The 21,192-nt window shown below is 47.6% G+C and overlaps 1 protein-coding gene across 4 annotated transcripts in view; it reads right to left on the bottom strand.

Annotated features, from left to right (window-relative positions):
- Positions 1-21,192, bottom strand: part of MYO1B (myosin IB) — a 1,142,119-nt gene that overhangs the window by 281,588 nt on the left and 839,339 nt on the right. For all 4 annotated transcript variants that reach the window (XM_069615684.1, XM_069615681.1, XM_069615682.1 and 1 more), the window contains exon 16: positions 14,551-14,751. In XM_069615684.1, coding sequence (XP_069471785.1) covers positions 14,551-14,751 — 201 coding nt within the window. The remainder of the gene's footprint in view (positions 1-14,550; positions 14,752-21,192) is intronic.

Here is a 21,192-nt window from a genome sequence, read left to right as displayed (position 1 = left end):
TTTGGTGAAAAAATGTCTTTATACAAGTTGGTTTGACTTTGTTTATGGATACACAATGCAAGCCAACTGAGGCCGATCTTAATAGATCAAAACATGCACTTGTCGTGGCTCTGATTGTTGAATTAGTCACCAAAAAAACGAATACAAGTAAACATGGGAATTTCATGAAGATATGAAATTGGAAAAGAATAAAATAAAAAGTAAATTACACCGCCCATACACCGGCGCTCAAACAGAATAGAGGGAGACCGATGGCAGGTCTACTTGTAGCTGCCAGGATCAACTCAGGTCTTCGGATTCTAAATTCAATAAGCATCTCCCCATATATTCAGGTGACTACGGTCGGGGTGTGAAGCACACCCGCTGGAGCTACAACTAAGATCTGCATTTTTAATCTCTACTGGAACCACGCAGTGAGTGGAACCACAAACTTCATAGATGAAGTCACGAAGTCCTTGGACGAGTATATGGAAGCTGGCCCCGCAAATGAGTTGATAGTCTGTGGAGATCTTAATATTGACTGCTTTGATCACTCGAATGAATCAGGCTACAAGAAGACTGTAAAGAACTCAGAATTCCTTCCGGCAACCCAATGGTGTCTGGAAATGAAGTTACGTGACCTGATGATGCTGAATGGTCAAACGATGGGAGACATTCCAGCTGCTCCTACTTGGCGCCGAGGCGACCTTAACTCAACCTTGGACTACATATTTGTATCCAGTAGGATCCACATGAGAACGACTAGTCTGTCTGTCCAAACAATGCAGCACAGCGATCATGACATGGTGGTCTTGACATTCATGGAAACAGTCGAAAATCCTCGAGATCTGTGGGCCTTTCCTATTAGAACAGGAACTGGTAGGATCCGTTTAAACCTAGACTGTAATGAGACAAGCAAGATCCTGATGGGCCTTCAGACCTCTGATGTCACGGAATATGATCACCTTTTAACTCAATACCGTGAAAACAGGATCCACATGGGCAACAGTCTGTTCCAATCGAAGCACAAATTTGACCTTGAGGTGCAAAAACGGAAACGACTTCTACGCTGGCAGATAAGATCGGCCCGCAAACAAACCCCCAGCGTTGCCAACGGAAATGTCAAAAAATTCAAACAACGCTATAAGAACTGGCTTAAGTCCCACAAAGGTATTATGCTGCAGAATGAAGAGCTCAAACACCGCTGAATACTGGAGACTGATAAATGACAATCTTGCTCCTCAACATGCTCTCCAAGTTAACTTGGTCGCTGAGGCCGAATGGGTCTCCTTCTACGCAAACCTCTACTGTAACAACAATGAGGTTGCTGCTTGGAGACCACCTGCACTGCCACATTGGGACATGGATTTCGACCATGACGATATACTGAGAGTCATTAAGAACTTGAACAACTCAAGAGCCCCTGGCCCTGATGGCCTAACGAATTTTACACTTAAGCTCCAACCTGAACTATGGACCTCCTTCTGCGATTTGTTGTTTAAAAGGATTGTCAATAACTGTAAGACTCCCAAGTCCTGGAAATCGGCAGTGATTATACCGATTTTCAAAAAAGGCGATCGCCACAATCCGAAGAACTACAGACCAATTGCTCTACTTGATGTATTGGGCAAAGTTTATGCTACTCTGCTTCAACAAAAACTGACGGAATGGTTAACAAGCTGCAACCAGATGGACCCTAGACAAACTGGTTTCGTCAAAGGTTTGGGCTGTGGTATCAACCTCCTAACACTAAACCTATTGAAAATGGAAGCCCTAAGATCTAATTCCAAGATTTATCTCGCCCTCGTGGACTTGTCCCAGGCATTTGACACCATTAATAGAGAACTGCTTTGGTCTAAACTGATTAAATGGAATTGCCCTGCAAGTTTGTTAGCCGCTATCCATGATCTTCATACGGACACGAACATCAGAGTTCGCCTAGATCAAAAGGGCAACCTCTCTTCATCAATTGACACCTTTCGAGGTGTCAAGCAAGGATGCCCACTTGCGGCAATCCTTTTCAACCTGTTCATAACCGCCATTAAGAACGTATTCTGTGGTCTGCGTACTTTCCCGCCAAAACTCCACGGCTCACACGTGGACTATTTAGTCTACGCAGATGACATCATACTGATAGACTTAACCCCTATAGGTCTACAGCGGAAATTGACAGCCGTGGAGAAATATCTAACAGAGAACGGGCTGGTTATCATCAGAGGGAAATGCGAAGTTATGGTCCTTGAAAGACTCCATGGATCCAATATGCTTCGGCAGAAACTTAATTGGTATGTGAACAAAGAACCCATTGGGCGTGTGCTTAACACAAGATACCTAGGCATGCAGATAAGTGCTAGCATAAACGATGCACCCTGGGTTGATTCAGCTAAGAAAAAATGCCGTCAACTGGCATGCCAAGCAGTCCTAATCAACAAAAAGTTTGGTAAATTTAGTTTAAGACCAACGTTAACTTTCTTCCAGCAGAAGGTGGCACCGTCTCTGATATACGCTGGCGAAAATGCCTTTGGGTGTGGTTCTGAGGTGTGGAACTCCTTAGAAAACATCTTCTGGTCCAGGGTCCTCCATCTTCCCAAGGGCACCGCCACAGTGTGCATTAGATATGAGCTTGGATACATATCCTTGCAAGCGAGAGTTGCCTGGAACCTCCTAAGCATCTTCAGGAAACTAAACATGAAGAGCACACTGCCCCAGATGGATATTTTACACAACTTACAGTATGCCAAGGACCATACAATCGTATTCCAATGGCACAAGCTATGCCTTGACGTGCTTAACACGTACGACATTACGATGCAACTGCTTCTTGAAAATCCAGATGCGGCAAAACTAAAGATCTGGAGAAATGACTGGATCCAGACCTGTGACAAACGAGCCAAATCAAGGTCTATGCTCAAAGCGCCGGCCGAGGCAAGGGCATATGGATGTGTACCCCTGTATTTGGCCCGTTTTCCCGACCAATGGGCTCGGGCCCTTTATCTCCATTTTAGACTGAATGTCATGACAACTAAAGAACGCCTCTGCTACTGGTCACAATCTTCGGACGTGGACTTGACCTGTCGTTTTTGTGCCTCCCCAAAAGAAACTCTGAAACATCTAATCCTAACGTGCCCTATGTTTGAGTCCAAAAGAGTTAACATCTTTAGTCCAATAACAATGAACTTTCAGTGCCTCACCCGAGATGATTGGTGGAGAGCCATGTTCGATGGATCAAACAGAGCAATGCTATATGCATTGGTCTCCTTTCTCCGTATTATAAAAGATCATCTACATGATGTCTCGGTGGACACGATCGTTGGGTCGCTGCGATGCATACCCGTGCTCACGTTAGGGGAAATAGATGGGGAGATGAGGGCTGGCACTGATTAGAGATGAATGTTAAGGCTTGGCTTATGTCTGTTCTTTCTGTTTTTTAAAGGGTTAAAACAAAACCCAATAAAAATAAAAAATAAAAAAATAATAAAAAAAGTAAATTACAAAATCATAAAACATGTAAAGTTTTTTCAACAAATGGGTGTTTTACTTTGTGAATTATATTGTCTCATAGGACAGCAAGTCCAATGGTAATAATGGCAACTAATTTCATTTTTCAGTGTGTTGTAAAGGTCTAAATAAATAAATGTATTTTATAACGGTCTAGGCTGAATTATTGTGTCTAATTGTGTGTGGTCTCATTGGGGGCCCCTGACTCCACACCCACTCTTTTGAAACCAAGCCTCGACTTCTCTCCACCGCTGCCTTGATTGGGTTTTGGCTAAACTGTCATGGGCGCTACTCCCGAGGGGCCAGGACTGGCCCAGCACCCTCGGAAGCAGACCCGTCTTCCACTACTCCGGACCCAGCCGACCCCTACAGGGGCCCTTTGGACCGTGTCCTGGCGCCTTTGGCGCCAGGCTCATGAAGGGTTTCATGCTCATATTGATAAACAGTGTAATAATGCTTGGGTGGACTTACCTGAGGCAGACCATGCTGCATATTTACCCAGAACAAACCAGTCTGGTTGAAGTCCCCAGCCATCATGGCTGGGAGGAACTATTCCCTCCATTCAGGAACTCTTTTCTTACCTGGGTGGAACCAGTGGAAGAACACACACTGGAAGCACTTCTCTGCGATTTAAACCACGCCCAATGGAAAACACGTGCTTCGCGTTATTCTGCAGCAGCAGCAGGACGCTCACCGAGTCGGCTCCTGCATTCCAGGTCCAGAGTCATCTTCAGCTTCCGCGCAGCAACCTGTGGATGAAGAAAGACACAGAACAATACTTACCAGATCCCGGACTCCAGTCACCGGCAAAACCTGCAAAGAATAAACATAAGGTTAGAAAAGTGCAACTCGCTCGCAGCCGCGCCCGCTTACCTGATCCATCCGTGATTGCAACGGAGCTAACTGCGGCCTTCTCTTCGACAGCTTCTCTGCACCTAAAAGGCAAAGGACATAATTAAAAAGGGGTTCGGGTGAAGGCAGTCGCATTCATCTTAACTTACCAGTTTTTGCACGCGCAGTAGCGGCCGCATCAACCTCAGCATCCCGGCACCTGAAAACTAGGAAAAGGACATTATTAGAGGTGCCATTAAAAGCGGCCAACGATCATTATTACTTCCGTGCATCAGCACGTGAGGTGGCAACGGATATAAAGCCCGCAGCATCCCGGCACCTGAAAACTAGAAAAAGGACATTATTAGAGGTGCCATTAAAAGCAGCCAACGAACATTATACTTACGTGCATCGGCACGTGCAGCGGCAACGGAAAACTACGCCCACAGCATCCCGAGGCCTGAAACAAAGGAACATTATTGAGGTGCCCATCTTTTAAAGCCTAAAGACTACAGTATACTTACAGGCATCCGCTCGTGCAATAACGGCGGCATCGCTCTTCGGTATCCCAGCACCAGTGCCACAACTAAGGCCGCAAAAGACTTGAGCCTCAACACTGAACTCATCCAGTGACGTAACTGGAATCCACGCACCCCTGCACCAGACACAGGATGGAGAACTCAGCATTTATACGCCTAAGGTGAGAGCTCGCCGAGACAAGTAGAAAGCTAGGCTGTGGGAGAAACTGGAGATTGGTGGGAGAAGGAATCCCATCAAACGGTGATTAACCCTTTTTCTTCCACCTGCAGAAAATTTACCCTGCAAGTCAGACATTCGATAAGAGGAAGCCCAATCCTGGGAGTCGTCCGAGCTCTACGCTTCTCAATTGAAGAAACGATAGCAGCCCAGCCGGGATCAGCGCCTCCGTGGGAATCAGGTGAGCGTTACAGAACGCAAAGCCCACCAATAACAACCTACCCAGGCGCTATGGAAACTTCCGACACCGACCAACTGGCCCAGTTATTAGGGGAATTAAGAGCTGAAGTTCATGCTGCCCGCCAGGAAACGAATGCCCTTAGGAGGGAATTGATAATATCAAAAGAACGAACTGATGATCTCGCCAGACAGTTATTACAGACACAAGCGGGGCAAACCCCGCTACCCAATTCAGGAGGGAGCTATATCCCAGCGGCTTCAGCCAATCCTGTTCAAATCAACCTACCCGGAAACGTGCCATTGGCACCGCCTGAACGCTTCTCTGGTGACCCTAAAAGGTTTGCAGTGTTTATAAATCAATGCCGATTGCACTTTCTTTGTAGACCTGCAGCCTTTCCGACTGACCAGACTAAGGTAGCCTTTGTGCTTTCGTATCTTAGCGGCAGTGCCGCTGATTGGTCGATCCCTCTGGTTACACAGGATGACCCGATCCTTCGTGATTTCCTGACCTTCCAGGCAAATATGGAAAGACTTTTTGCAAGGCATTCCCAGGGGCAGGCCCTGGACAACGAACTCCTTTCCCTACGACAGGGCAATCAAGATCTTTTGGCCTACATTGCATCATTCAATAGGCTAATCGTGGAAACCAGATGGCCTGAAGACAAAAGAATCACGCTTTTTCAGCGGGGTTTGCGTGGCGAACTCAAAGACGTCCTTGCCCAGGTAGTGAATCCTCCTCAGGATTGTTCAGAGTAAATTGATTTGGTGGTCCAATTGGATCACAGACTACAAAACAGAAAGGCGGATCGATCCAGGTTTGAAACACAAGTGTTCCCTAAGCCTCAAAGTCACACCAAAGGAGTTGAAGCCGTCAAACCTATGCAAATTGGGGTTGTAAAGGGTCCCCTAACCCAGAAAGAACGCGACAGGAGACGACAAATGCAACTATGTCTCTATTGTGGAAATTCAGGACATTTTCTTCGAGATTGCCAGGTGAAACCACCTAAGAAGACAGTGGGAGCTTCTGATAAGAGTTCTGAAAAGCCTGAGCCGGGAAACAACCTCGCCCGACAAGTGTAGAGGTCCGCTTGCTGAGCGTAAAATCCAGTTCTTTGACCTCGCACTTTATAATGCCAATGGTCCTCGTAAACCCAGAGCAACCGGATCGTTTGCATGCAATTAAGGCATACATTAATAGCGGAGCAGTTGGAAATTATGTGGACCGCGTATTGGCTTCCAGGATGAACTTACCTCTTTGTCCAAAGGTGGTTAAAGACGTCATTACCACGGTGGATGGGACGGAAATCGCCTCCGGACCAGTGACCCATACCACTACTGAAGTGACGATACTAGGCCAAGACGGGCATCAGGAGGTAATTGTGTTCGACGTGATCAAGGCTCCTCAATTCCAAGTAATTCTAGGGATTCCTTGGTTGGAGAAACAATCCTCAGATTGATTGGCGAGCAAAGACGATAAAGTTCCCAGAGTGCACACCAACTTGTTATCCACGACCCAACATTGGCCTAGCGTCAGTAACGGCTGACGGTCCACAATTACCTCTAGAGTATCGAGAGTTCCAAGATGTTTTTCAAAAGGAACAGGCTAACACCTTGCCACCCCACAGATCATACGATTGTCAGATAGATTTGCTACCCGGTGCAACTCCCCCTTGCAGTAGGATTTACGCCCTTACCGAGCCTGAGAACCTTCATCTGCGAAAGTATTTAGACCAGTACCTGGCCAATGGCTTTATCCGTCCGTCGAAGTCCCCTGCATCCTCGGCTCTGTTCTTCGTACCAAAAAAAGAAGGTGACCTCAGAACCTGTATAGATTATCGTGCTCTGAACCAGATAACAGTAAAAAACCGGTACTCCTTACCTCTGATCCCGGAACTCCTTGACCAGGTAAAAAACGCCTGTATTTATACTAAGCTTGATCTCCGGGGAGCTTATCACTTGGTACGGGTCAAGGAAGGAGATGAATGGAAGACGGCCTTTCGCACTAAGTATGGGCTATTTGAATACCAAGTGATGCCCTTTGGACTATGCAATGCACCGACCGCCTTCCAATATTTTATGAATGATGTCCTCAGAGAGCTCATTGATGTCTGCGTTGTCGTCTACATAGATGACATTCTTGTGTACTCATCTTCAGAAGCGGACCATCGAAATCATGTTAGGGCGGTCCTTGAAAAACTTTGCCAACATAAACTTTTTGCCAAGCTCGAAAAATGTGTTTTTCATGTCACTGAGGTCGAATTTTTGGGATTTATTCCTACACCCAAAGGAGTCCACATGGACTCGAGAAAAGTAGACGCTATCCTCAAATGGCCGTCTCCTACTTCCGTGAAAGGCGTTCAAAGCATGCTAGGCTTTGCCAATTTTTACCGTAGATTTATTCCGGAGTTTTCACGAGTGGTACAACCCATCACCGCCCTCTTAAGAAAAAATAAACGCTTTGAATGGTCCGCAGAAGCAGAACAAGCCTTCCAAGAGCTAAAGGCTAAATTCACCTAGGCGCCAATACTGAAACACCCACGCCCGGACCTCCCTTACATCGTTGAAACCGACGCCTCCAGCTTAGCAATGGGAGCAGTCCTATCACAAAGAGATCCAGAGACTAACCAACTGCATCCTGTGGCATTCTGGTCTCGGAAGTTCTCGGCGCCTGAGATCAACTACACCATCACAGACAAAGAGCATCTAGCGATTAAATCAGCCTTTAAGGCATGGTGGCATTATCTCCTCGGGGCCAGACACACCGTCACAGTGATCACCGATCATCGAAATCTGCAGTTTCTGAAAACCGCCAAGGCTCAATCCTCCAGACAGCTTCGCTGGGCTCTATTCTTTGCTGAATTTGACTTTGTGATCACTTATCGCCCCGGCAACAAGAACGGCAAAGTGGATGCTCTTTCCCGAATTGGAATGGGAGATAACGTTGCCAATCCAGAACCTGTACCAATAATTCCTGAACAAAGGATCGTGGGTCGGATTTCTTCACAATCCATTGAGGATATTGAAGAAAAAACTAAACAACTTGTAACCTCACCAGACTTACTGAACTGGTTACAAAAAGGAAAAGATTTCACCGTAAGCAATGACTTGCCTTATTTCCAAGGACGATTGTTCCTACCACACGCCGATTTACAAAGACAGGTAATCTCCTGCTATCATGATTCATTAATGGAGGGTCACCCTGGCATTGCCAAAACCACAGAAAAGGTGAAGAGACACTTCTGGTGGCCTTCGTGGAGAAAAGACAAAGGAATTTGTGATGTCCTGCGGTGTGTGCGCTCAAAACAAGGGTCAGAAAAAGAGGCCGGCTGGTCTTCTGCAACCATTAGACATCCCACCGTGTCCCTGGCATACCCTTTCCATGGACTTCATCACAGACTTACCCTCCTGTTCCGGGTACAACACCATTTTTGTTATTGTGGACCTGTTTTCTAAAATGACCCACTTCATTCCGCTAAAAGGCTTACCTTCAGCATCAGTCCTAGCCAAAGTATTTCTTGAAAACATCGTCCGGCTACACGGCTTCCCGTCAGTACTAATCTCAGATAGGGGGAGCCAGTTTATTTCCCACTTTTGGCATAGCTGTTGTCGATTAGCTCAAATCGATGTAAGACTTTCGACCAGCCATCATCCCCAGACCGACGGGCAAACCGAGAGAACAAACCAGACTCTCGAGCAATATTTACGATGCATGCTACAATAGTCGGAGAGTAACTGGAAGGACATCCTTTGGATAGCTGAATATGCTTACAACAATTCAGTTCATTCGGGTACCGGGAAGAGTCCCTTCTACATCTTGTATGGGATTCATCCTCGAACCTCCAACCTTGATCCACCTCAAGATCTTGGAACACCCGCCGTGGATCAATTGCACACCGTTATTACCCAAGCTTTTAAGGAAGCGACTGCACATCTACAACAAGCTAAAGAGAGGTACAAAAAAGGAGCAGATCAACACTGAAGCAATGCCCCTCAATACCAGGTTGGGGATCAAGTCTGGCTGTCCACCAAACATTTATCGCTTAAAGGGCCTTGCACCTTCAACCCCAAATACCTGGGACCATATCCAATTACGGCCATAATTAATCCAGTGGCCGTTAAATTAGAATTGCCAACCCATATGAGAATACATCCTGTATTTCACGTATCTCTTTTGAAACCCATGCAACCTGGAACCAGAATGACCAATCCTCCAGAGCCCATTCAAGTGAATGGGGAGCCCGAATTTGAAGTAAAAGACATTTTGGACTCTAAAATCATCAGATCGAAGCTATTCTACCTAATCGACTGGAAAGGCTACGGACCTCAGGAAAGGTCATGGGAACCCTATGACCACGTCCATGCTCCTCGTCTAGTCCAGAAATTTCACCGAACCTTTCCCGATAAACCAAAACCCCCGGGGAGGACAAGTTTGGGAGGGGCCTTGAGGGGGGGGTGCTGTCATGGGCACTACTCCCGAGGGGCCAGGACTGGCCCAGCGCCCTCGGAAGCAGACCCGTCTTCCACTACTTCAGGCCCAGCAGACCCCTACAGGGGCCCTTTGGACCGTGTCCTGGCGCCTTTGGCGCCAGGCTCATGAAGGGTTTCAGTCCCGGCGCCACAGGCGCCGGGCTCATATTGATAAACAGTGTAATAATGCTTGGGTGGACTTACCTGAGGCAGACCATGCTGCATATTTACCCAGAACAAACCAGTCTGGTTGAAGTCCCCAGCCATCAGGGCTGGGAGGAACTATTCCCTCCATTCAGTAACTCTTTTCTTACCTGGGTGGAACCGGTGGAAGAACACACACTGGAAGCACTTCTCTGCTATTTAAACCACGCCTGATGGAAAACACGTGCTTCGCGTTATTCTGCAGCAGCAGCAGGACGCTCACCGAGTCGGCTCCTGCATTCCAGGTCCAGAGTCATCTTCAGCTTCCGCGCAGCAACCTGTGGATGAAGAAAGACACAGAACAATACTCAACAGATCCCGGAATCCAGTCACTGGCAAAACCTGCAAAGAAAAAACATAAGGTTAGAAAAGTGCAACTCGCTCGCAGCCACGCCCGCTTACCTGATCCATCCGTGATTGCAACGGAGCTAACCGCGGCCTTCTCTTCGGCAGCTTCTCGGCACCTGAAAGGCAAAGGACATAATTAAAAAGGGGTTCGGGTGAAGGCAGTCGCATTCATCTTAACTTACCAGTTTTTGCACGTGCAGTAGCTGCCGCATCAACCTCAGCATCCCGGCACCTGAAAAACAGGAAAAAGACATTATTTGAGGTGCCATTAAAAGCGGCCAACGATCATTATACTTACGTGCATCGGCACGTGCAGTGGCAACGGATATAAAGCCCGCAGCATCCCGGGACCTGAAAACTAGAAAAAGGACATTATTAGAGGTGCCATTAAAAGCGGCCAACGAACATTATACTTACGTGCATCGGCACGTGCAGCGGCAACGGAAAACTACACCCACAGCATCCCGAGGCCTGAAACAAAGGAAAAGGGACATTATTGAGGTGCCCATCTTTTAAAGCCTAAAGACTACAGTATACTTGCATGCATCCGCTCGTGCAGTAACGGCGGAATCGCATCCCAGCACCAGTGCCACAACTAAGGCCGCAAAAGACTTGAGCCTCAACACTGAACTCATCCAGTGACGTAACTGGAATCCACGCACCCCTGCACCAGACGCAGGATGGAGAGCTCAGCATTTATACGCCTAAGGTGAGCGCTCGCCGAGACAAGTAGAAAGCTAGGCTGTGGGAGAAACTGGCGATTGGTGGGAGAAGGAATCCTATCAAACAGTGATTAACCCTTTTTCTTCCACCTGCAGAAAACTTACCCTGCAAGTCAGACATTCGATAAGAGGAAGCCCAGTCCTGAGAGTCGTCCGAGCTCTACGCTTCTCAATTGAAGAAACGATAGCAGCCCAGCCGGGATCAGCGCCTCCGTGGGAATCAGGTGAGCGTTACATAAACTCTCAGAGCTCCATGTTCACCAGAACTAGGCGTGACCTCTTTAAATCTGTCCACCACGTCAGATTCTAGAACTCCATCTTAACGCCAAGCTAGGCTTTAAATACATACTTTAAATAACCATCATCATTAATTCACACGAAAACAAAAAAACAGGTCTTCTTCAGCCCGCGATAAACTGTGCATTTTTGAACATGCACATGATTAAGAGTTTGGGATTATGCAACCATACAATGCTGTTAAAATCCAGAGAATACTTTTAATGTCTAATATTTAGGACAGCCAAGAGGAACAATCCAGATTTTCCTTTATATTTACATCTGAATATATTCACTTCCAACAGCAAAAATACCACCATGCAGTTTGAACTCTTTTCCTTATCAGCACAAATCTACAATTTGTTTTGCAAAAGTCAAAGGAAAATTCACCTTGGCTCTTCAGTAGAATGTCAGGAGCAGAAGAAAAACACTGGCAATGAACAGGATAACCCCATTCCCTCTCATATCATCCACATATTTAGGTTTTCATTCATCTTTAACATAAAGCAGCAGGCAATATAATTCTACACCCCATGATTTAAAGTTGAACTAATTTGAGGATGGTTTGCAATGTCTTTCAAAGGCAATAGCTCAGCTCCCTGTGCTCTTTCACAGTACAAAAGGAAATCCTATACAAGACCTGGTTTCATTTTTACTTTTAGACCTCGGGAAACACTCATTAAATTTCTAAAGGTACAGCATTTTAGTAGGTGCATTAAGAGGGTATTGGTTTTATATTAAAAAAAAAGAAATCATGCTGTTTAAGCATATTGGTGTTAGAGCAAATCTGCACACCCCTCAATGCAAGATTGTAAAGGACCGGAGGGGGGTGCCTGTACTTCTGCTCTCTATATGGTAGAGGAGAGGCACAAATGACCCCAGCCAAGATTCCCTATTGTGGTAGCAATGGACGAGCAATCAAGGCCTAACTTCTCAGGAAGTGATGCAGGCTGGTACTTAAGTACAGTGTAGTCCCCAAGCACCCACAAAGGAATGTCTGCACACTGTATTAGTTCAAAAACAGTCTTTATATAATTAATATTCCAGGTTATGTACAATATCACAATAACTCACTTTGTACTCGGTTATCTATAATGGCAAATATATACAGTTCTACGTGGTACCACAATTACTATTAGATCTCTTTAAAGTGCATCAACTGTACGGTTAAATGGCACACAAATCAGTTTGTAAAGGAAACCAACAACAGAGGTAAGAGGAAAGCAGTTGGTAAGAACAATTGGCAGAAATACTGGTCACTACCGTTAAACACAGTTTTGTGTGGAGATCCCCCCCCCCCCCAACCTGGGCAACCTGTAGAATAAAGATACAAGCCCAGTTCATATATTGTTCACAAGAGACTTCCCGATAGTTCTGCAACCCCAAAGTACCTGGCGTTGTAGCGTTCCTCGTCGGGGAATCGACGGCCCTTCTTGAGTGCCCTCCCTTGAAGGCAGGAGTCACGGGTCGAACGTCCGACGGAGAACAGGGTGAGCTACGATGGTGAAGTGGCAGCTTCGTTCCTAGCGGTGCTCATTGATGGGGAAGCGTAAACCTCCTGCAAGGAAGAGGCATGTGGGGCACCTCGGTGTCGATAGTTCTGGACCACAAAGAGTTTGAAGAACTGTGGCCCAGCAAGGGCGTCGAGTCGTCGGCGTCTCTGTGGTCTTTGGGTGGCGGGAAACCCACCGGTGGATATGCGTCGACGGTCAGCCCTTCTCCAGCGGGATACAGCGGTGACGATGCGGATGAGAGCGTCCTTGGATTTGAAAGTTCTTAGGCAAACGGGAGCATGGCGGCTCCGGACGGCGACAGCGGTCATCGACAGTGGCGGACAACAGTCTGGGCGCTTCTCTTTCGGATTCCGCGGCAGTCTCCATCTCGGGTTGGCAGCCCGTCGAAGGTCTGTCTACCAGGGAGCTTTGGCAAAGATCAGCTGGTGCACGATGGTGCCTCGTAGCTCGGGAAGAGGGCGCCTTACCAGGTCCTCTCTGGGTCAGTCCTTGGAGACAGCAGCTTTCAGATTGTGAAGGAGAGCAACAGCAATTCTACTCGTCCAGCAGGGCTTCAAGGTTAAGCTTCAGGTTTACTCCAGTAAGGTTTACTTCAGCTTCTGAACACGATTCCTAGCAGTGAGAGGTCCCCAGATATACTGTTCATCTCCCATTCATTCTGCTGGGTCATACTCAAGCATCCAATCACGGCGAAGGGCATTCATGCCGGCAGGCAGCCAATCAGGCACACAGTGCATTCAGGCCATTCACTTCTCTCCAGACACTCACAACAATTTATGTGTATTGGGACAAGTACCCAGCCATTCAACACTACACTCTGCATTCATACCGGTTTCTGGCAGGGCTGTCTCAGTCATTGTGTCAAACACCAGATACTAGACACCCACAACACAGAATGCGTATTCGTCACACTGTCCATTCACCCAGGTCCCACCCACAGGCGTACCCACAACACACGGTCGTTGGGAAGGCTCCAGCCAGTCTGGTCGGCACTTCCCCACACTACCATATATGGAACTTCCACCCAACAGCCGGTCATGGGGAAGGGACATAGTCAGGGCTTCCCGGGACTTCGGGAAGATCAAGGTAACAGGCGATGGAAGGCAAGGGGCCACGGGGGCCATCTTGTCTCCATCAGGAATCTACTGATTCCAATGACAGGGCCTGGGCATCCCAAAATGGAGGACGCTCAGGGCACCAGTCAATTCAGCACGGAGCTGCCACCAGCCCGTACCCTGCTCTGTGGTCCACACACAGGTGCCCAAAAACATAAACTAGGGGCACAGGGTTGTACCCCTACCCATGGGTGCCATAAGGATATCCCATGGGTCGGTTCACCAAAACCAAAAGAGAGCTGCTCTGCCAGGAGTCCCACATGAACTCCTGCGCGGACAACACGACAGAACACACGATAAAAAGGCAGTAAAGGATAAGGATACGGAGGCCCTGTCCCTCCGATGCATTTCCAGCATCAGAAAGATATCATCCGATTCCCTTAAAATCTCTTAAAAGCATTAAAAACAAGGACTTTAGAAATGTTTTTGCCAACAAAACCCATAATAACTCAAGGGCTATGCAGAAACATAGGGCTGACTAATGTTAATCTTAGTCCCTGCTGGGTCCTTCCGCTATCATCAATAGATAATACCTTAAATGAGGCTACCTAGTTCTACCAAATCTCTGTTCCAAACAGACCCTTTCTGGGGCATTAAATGAAGGTAATGTCTCAGCAATGATGGGTTAAAAGCATTTTTCCAGACATGTCATCAACCTACCTTGCCAGCATAATGCTGTATTCTGAAGCAGCTGTGGGGCAAAGAGGTATCATTCAGGAAGCGAGAGCACTTGCTCATCCTGCTCTCAAAGTGTTTATGTGTGGCACAAATTTGGTTGAGTTTTTCCAGAAATGTATCGTCTGTAACAGTGCCAGGCCTTAAGCATTCTTCATCCAGCATAGCTAGGATTCCATTTTGATTCTGCAAAACAAAAGATTTTTTTTTTCATAACTCAGTTCTATAATAATAACATTACAGGAAACTATATGAATGCAGGTCTTAAAAATGGTTAATTCACAATACATTTACAGCATTTTACTGGACTGTCAAGGTAGCTCATTTTGTGCTTTTTACACTACCATGCTGTAATCCATATGTCAAATAGAAAAGCTTCCCAGCTCAAGCAAAATAGAAGTCCTCTGGCGCAGACGGCCTCCCAGTTGAATTGTATCTATTTTCTCATGGTATGTTGCACACAGATGGTTTCCATTATATCAATATTTTATTGCCAACTGGTCTTTTAAAAATATCCAACTAAGTCATTACGTGCATAAACAATTGACTGCACATCTATGCCAAAATACTAGTGATTTCATTGGACAAATGCATGCCCTGTGTGACAAATTGCAGGTATTTGTCCCTTCTCCGCAAGTGGAAACCCCCCCCCCTCCCATTTGAGGCTAGGGAGGAGAGCCCTCTCTGTAATACCCTCCCTAGGGGTCGAGGCAAGTGGGACCTCCCCGGGAGAGACTCCCACCTTTGGGGACAAGGACTGCTGTTCCTGTGAGGAACTCCCTAAACTACTTACCATAGCTGGATACATGGGACTGTCTGCTATAAAGAGTGGTGTGACATCTTTACAATTGGCTGGAGGCAATGACAAAAGGAAACCATGTGGGAAATGAAAGGAGAATGTCTCTTTAAACGAGAGATGTATATTTAACTGGGATGCCAAGGAGAGTGCTATGCGCAGGGTGGAGTCCAGGCAGGTCACAGAGCCCAGGACTCGACGAGACACAGGCGGCCAGTGCAAGACATCAGAGCACCAGTGTGTACAGCCGTGGAGAAAGCGTCATGAGGCGAGAGAGGAGTTTTATGCCTGGTAGTGGCGTGACCTGGCTTGCAGAATGGTGGGCAGGACGCCTGAACAAAGACGCTGAGACTACCGTTGCAGGAAGTGTGAATAGCTTCTGATCGTCAAGTGTCCGTGCATGGCACTAAACCAACAAGGAACTGGGAATGAGAAAGCGAAGAGTGAGAAGAGCGAGAATCCTTCCCTGAGTGAGAGCCGAGCCCTGCAGCCTTCCCCTGCTTAACGATAGGTACTGGGGGAACCGGGAACAACAAGAGGCCGCCAGGGGACTATATGTGTGAAGAAACTAGTCCCAGGACAAGAGAGCAAATAGAAGACTAATTGGAATTGTAAAATCGTGAGAATGCAATAAAAATATAACCCTGTCGGGGATGGTGGATATCATATGAAGAAAATAAACTTGTCCCAGTCCAGAGGACGAGATTTCATTAAAGAAACCAGTTAACAAGAGATGTGAAAAACATAACAGAGGGATTTAACCAACCCAGGTGTAAAGCCAACAGAGACTAGCAACAAAACCTTTGAGAGGAAAGAATAATACCCTGTGTCTTCAGAGTTGAGGACTGGAGAAAGTCCAATCTAGAAACAAGTAACAAGAGAGGAAAACAAATTGGCAATTGAACAAGGTAAAAGGAAACAGCCCAAGAGAGAATCCTTGACAAGGAAAGCCTAAAAGGGGATAAAAATAACCTTATGTTAGGAGAGCCAGAAGCAACAGACTGGAGAGAGTCTATAAGTGATAAGAGTTTGAGGAACTATTTGATTGAAAGATATTCCAAGCATAGTTCCACAGAAAGCCCAATACCCAAGAGTAATTTTGAACTACAAGACTTGGTAAAAGAGACTAGTAAAGATTCTGAGAAGAAATACATGTACCAAAGTGGAACCTGCACATAAACCGACTTTAAGAAGAGAAGAAAAGACCAGGGGAAGAAAGGATATTCTCTTGACCTATTTAATTTAATTAGAAATAGTGGTAGAGTTAGTTTGGATGCAGGACATTTTTACTTTGGACTTCCTTACATCAGACAAGCACCTTTAGTTCCTTTAAAAAGGTAGGGTATTCCCTCTAGCAATAGGGGAATTGAGGCCTCAGCTTGTAGGCTGGAATGGCAGCTTCTGAGGAGGGCTTAGTAAAGGCATAATTGACGGTGAAACCGTACAGTACACGATTAATATCCTCTACCAGAAATAGCAAGCACTTGCTTGTCAACAGTGTGCTCACCTTCTTTACACTATGGAGGGTAATGCTCAAAAGTTATTTGTTCGCCACTACTTTGTGTTTTTATCCATAAAGCGTCAGTGAAAAACAACTGATTGGACATTAATGTTAAAGGCGCATCAATTGTGAGCTAATAAACCCATCATCCTGAATTGATGACATTCTGCAGTTTCTCTACCACAACCCAATAGACCTTTCAAAAATGAGGGTACTCAGCACTATCAAAACAGAATATTGAAAATAATGAAATTGGCACCAGATTGGCAGATAACGTAGGACCCACCATACATTCACAACACTCAGAAAAGTGCAGGTTTTTTAGCAGATATAACAAGTAACATAAACAGGCTAACCTATGGTGGGGGCTGCGTTTAAAGTCCATTTAAGGGACAGTTGAGAAAATATGGAATTTGCAGAAAAAGCAAAAGCATAGCAAGATAACATTTATTGAAGAGAATTCATGATTTGGATAAGTTGCATGACCTGCTAAAATACAGGACATGACATTTGGAAGGAGCTAGTAGGAGCAAAGCATTTATTGAATAGATCTTCCCAATAATCGATTCCTAGAAAGCTGCAGAGAGTTTGTGAAAAGGTCTACGAGTTTGTGAAAAGGCAGAGCGGGGCACAGGGCACAAAGGGCCGTGCGGGGCACAAGGCGCAAAGGGCCCTTAACACCATGGGGCGCTTCATCAGGCTGTTTCAAACCTCACTAAATCAATATAAATTACAATTTTTTGCTAAACCCTCTCCATGTTCCTGCCCCTATACTCCTAGGGCACACCCGGTTCAAGTTTTCCTGTGATTCGCATACTCCATCCTGCCTGATCCCAGCCTGGATTTCATCACCGCGTCAGTGCCAATTAGGCCTCCTACTTGCTCAAGCTCTGGTACAAGAGCACTTGACCTCTTTCTGCTGGCTGGGACTCTTGTTCCGACCCGCTTGGTCCTGGCTGCGGACTGCCTGTCACCATGGGAGCTCTCCACTGGTCTGCACTGCACTGTTTCCTCTATTACGGCCTCCTCGGATGTGTGGCGGCCCTGGATCGCATTCTCCCCCCAAATCTGCTCCTACTCTGGCCCTCTTGATTTCCCTGCTTCTCCCGTCTTCTCTGAACGCATGATGGCTTCTGCTGGTACGCTCCTTTTGAGGTTTGCCTCTGCTTCTATCTGCCCGCGGGGAGACTCTGCTTGGCCCGGTCATGGCCCTCTCGCGGGCCAGCCCTGCTCCTGCTCGCCTCCCATGGCCTGCCTCCACGCTTCCTCTGACCAGCTGCATGGCGCTGTATTCACCTGTGCCACGCCTGCTGCTCTTGTTCTCCGAGACTGGTGTTGCTGCTTCCCCAGCGGTGTTCAGTCCTCTCTGAGTGCCCTCTCGCCTGGATCTGCCACCTCCTGCAGGCTGCTTTTCTCCTGTGCAGGTCTCCTTGGGTGGGCATTTGCCTGCCTGCTTTACGGAGCTTCTCTTCTTGCTTAAGCCCTCCACCATTGTGACCCATTGGTTCATCCTGCTGCCTTGGATCTCCCCGCCTCCTACTCATTGCTTCTCTCCGTTGTTGGACTTCTCTGCAGGGTGCTTACCCGCCTGGACTGCTGCGCCTTTCCTACGGCTCCTGACTTCCTATGTAGATTCATCCTGGTGCCTTGGTCCTCCTCACCTCCTACTCACTGATTCTCTCCGGTGTGGGATTTCTTTGCCGGGTGCTTAACCGCCTGGACTGCTGAGCCACTCCTACTGCTTCTGATTTCCTCCACTCTGACTCTTAAGCTAAACCTGCTGGGGATGTTTTCTTTGAACCCTCTCTCTCACCATTGTGGGACTGCCTGCCTACTGTGACCTGCCTTGTTGCAGCGAGTCCTGCCGGTGCAGTGCTTGTGCTTGCCTGTGTGTGCAACCATCTCACTGGCTCTTGAACCCTCTTCCACTGACTCTCCCACGTCACTTGCAGCACTCTCCACCCAGTGCCTGCCCGTCTCCCATGGCCTGCCTCAACACCTACCTGGTCTTTCTGGCCTAACATCTGTGTTCTCCCGACTACTGGTCCTCACTGTTCATGGGCACGCCTCTGCCTCTCCTGGTGGCCTGTCACCTGCAGCCCCTCTCTATCCTGTGGCCGCTTCACACCCTTGACTAGCCTTCACTGTGCCGCCCACCCGGTGTCCGCACTCTGCTCTACCCCACCACAACCTAGCCCTCCCCACCCCTCCCGAGACCTCTCGCTACCCCCTGTGATTCTCTTCTCAGCACTGCCTCCCCTTATACCCTCGCCTTGACTCTTCCTCCCTGAGCTCCATCTCTCAACATGCCCCTCCCTCTTCTGCCACCTTTTGCTAGTTACTCCCGCACTCTTCCCAGTCCACTCCCTTCCTCCTCCCCCTTGACATGCACGTTCTCTTCCTCCACTGTCCTCTTCCTCCTGGTTTCTAGCTCACTCACCATCCCCCTTCTACCCTTCCTCGACGTCCCAACCTCATCTATCCCCCTATCCTTGGACCATCCAGTCTCATCAACATTTCCCTCTGGAACGCAAGATCCATCTGCAACAAGACTGCAGCTGTTCTCGACATGTATATGCGACTTAACCTCTGCATTACAGAAACTTGGATCCCCCCTCACAACTCTACTGTACCTGCCTCCCTTACCACCACCACCTCCTCCTCCTCCTCCTCTTTCTTTCATGTCTCCCGCCCATCAGGTCGCAGTGGTTGCCTTGGTCTCCTCTATCATCCTACCTGTCACTCCCCCACTCACCAACTCCTCTTCCTATCTTCCCTTCCTTTGAATATATGCACAAATCTTTTACTTCCCCTCACACCATCTCATTTCTAATCATCTACAGACCGCCTGCCCCCCTCTCTTCCTTCTATGATGACCTTGATCACCTTTTTTCCCTCGTCTCTCCCTTCCCCTCTCCCCTCAGTGTTCTCGGGAACTTCAACATTCACCTGCCCTCTTCTCATCAACTATCCCCTCTTATTTCCATTCTCGACTCCTACTTCCTCACTCCCCTCCCTACTTCTCTTACTCACTGTTCGGGTTCCACCCTTGATCTTATCTTTATCTCTACCTTCTCCTCCTCCCCAGTTTCTATCCTTCCCACCTACATTTCTTACCATGCCTTACTCTCCTTCTCCCTCACCCCCCTCCCTCCGTTCACTCCCTCCTCTTCCCTCTTGATGGGATTTCCGTAACTTTAGCCCTTCTCTTTTCCTCGATACCTGCTCTGCCTCCCTCCCCACTCTCCCCGATTTCTCCTCTCTCTCAGCTAATGATGCTTTATCCGCTCTGTCCTGTTCCATCTTCTCCAGCCTTGATCAACTTCACCCCCTCCCCTCTTTCAACCCTACCCGCAAACCCTCTCAACCCTGGCTCTCCCCTCACCTTCTGTCCATGCGCCGCCTCCTCTGTCGCCTTGAGCAACGATGGCCCAAGCTTCGCTCCCCTACTAATCAATCCTCCTATTTCTCATACCACTCTCTTTACGACGCCTGTCTTAACTCAGCTAAGTGTTCTTACTACTCTAACCTCCTCCAATCACAATCCTCCCATCCACGTTGTATCTTTCAGATTCTCGCCTTCTCTCCCAACTACTCCCGACCTTTCCACTACCTCTCCCCTTCCGACTTCGCCGACTTTCTCTCATCAAAGATACTCGCTCTGCGTCAAAACATTCTTCGCTCCCCTTCCTACTCTCCTCCGCCCCCTCTCTCTCCACCCCTTCCTCTTACAAGTCTACCTTCACCCCTGTTACTCCTTCTGATGTTTCCCTCCTCCTGTCCAAAACTCACCCTGCTGCTGCCCCCTCTGATCCCCTCGCCAGCCCCGGATTTCTAAAATCTACCCACTTCTCATCCCCTACCTCACCTGCTGCTTCAACATTTGTCTCTCCATTGCCACCTTCCCTTCCTCCTTCAAACACGCTACCCTTATCCCTATCCTGGAAAAAACCCACTGCTAACCCTCTCCTTACTTCTAACTTTGGTCCAATCTCTCTTCTACCATTCCTTTCTAAGCTTCTTGAATGCTTAGTTTACACTCAACTTTTAGCTTTTGTATCCAATCTCTCTTCTCCCCCTTCTCAATCTGGATTCCGCACTAAACATTCCACCGAAACTGCCCTCACCTTCGTTCTCAACTCCCTCCTTACCGTTCGCTACTCTAAGCAATCCTCTGTCCTCGTCCTCCCTTATTTGTCTGCTTCCTTTGATACCGTCAATCACCCCATGCTCCTTAACACTCTTTCCTCCTTTGGTATCAAAGGCCCTGTTCTCAACTGGTTCTCCTCCTATCTCCCCAACCATTCTTTCGTGTCTCTTGGGGCGGTCG

This window comes from Ambystoma mexicanum, chromosome 9 (genome assembly GCF_040938575.1).
Source record: "Ambystoma mexicanum isolate Mex_15411 chromosome 9, UKY_AmexF1_1, whole genome shotgun sequence".
In the NCBI taxonomy this organism is placed as follows: Eukaryota; Metazoa; Chordata; class Amphibia; order Caudata; family Ambystomatidae; genus Ambystoma; species Ambystoma mexicanum.
This window is presented reverse-complemented; position numbering and strand designations above follow the sequence as displayed.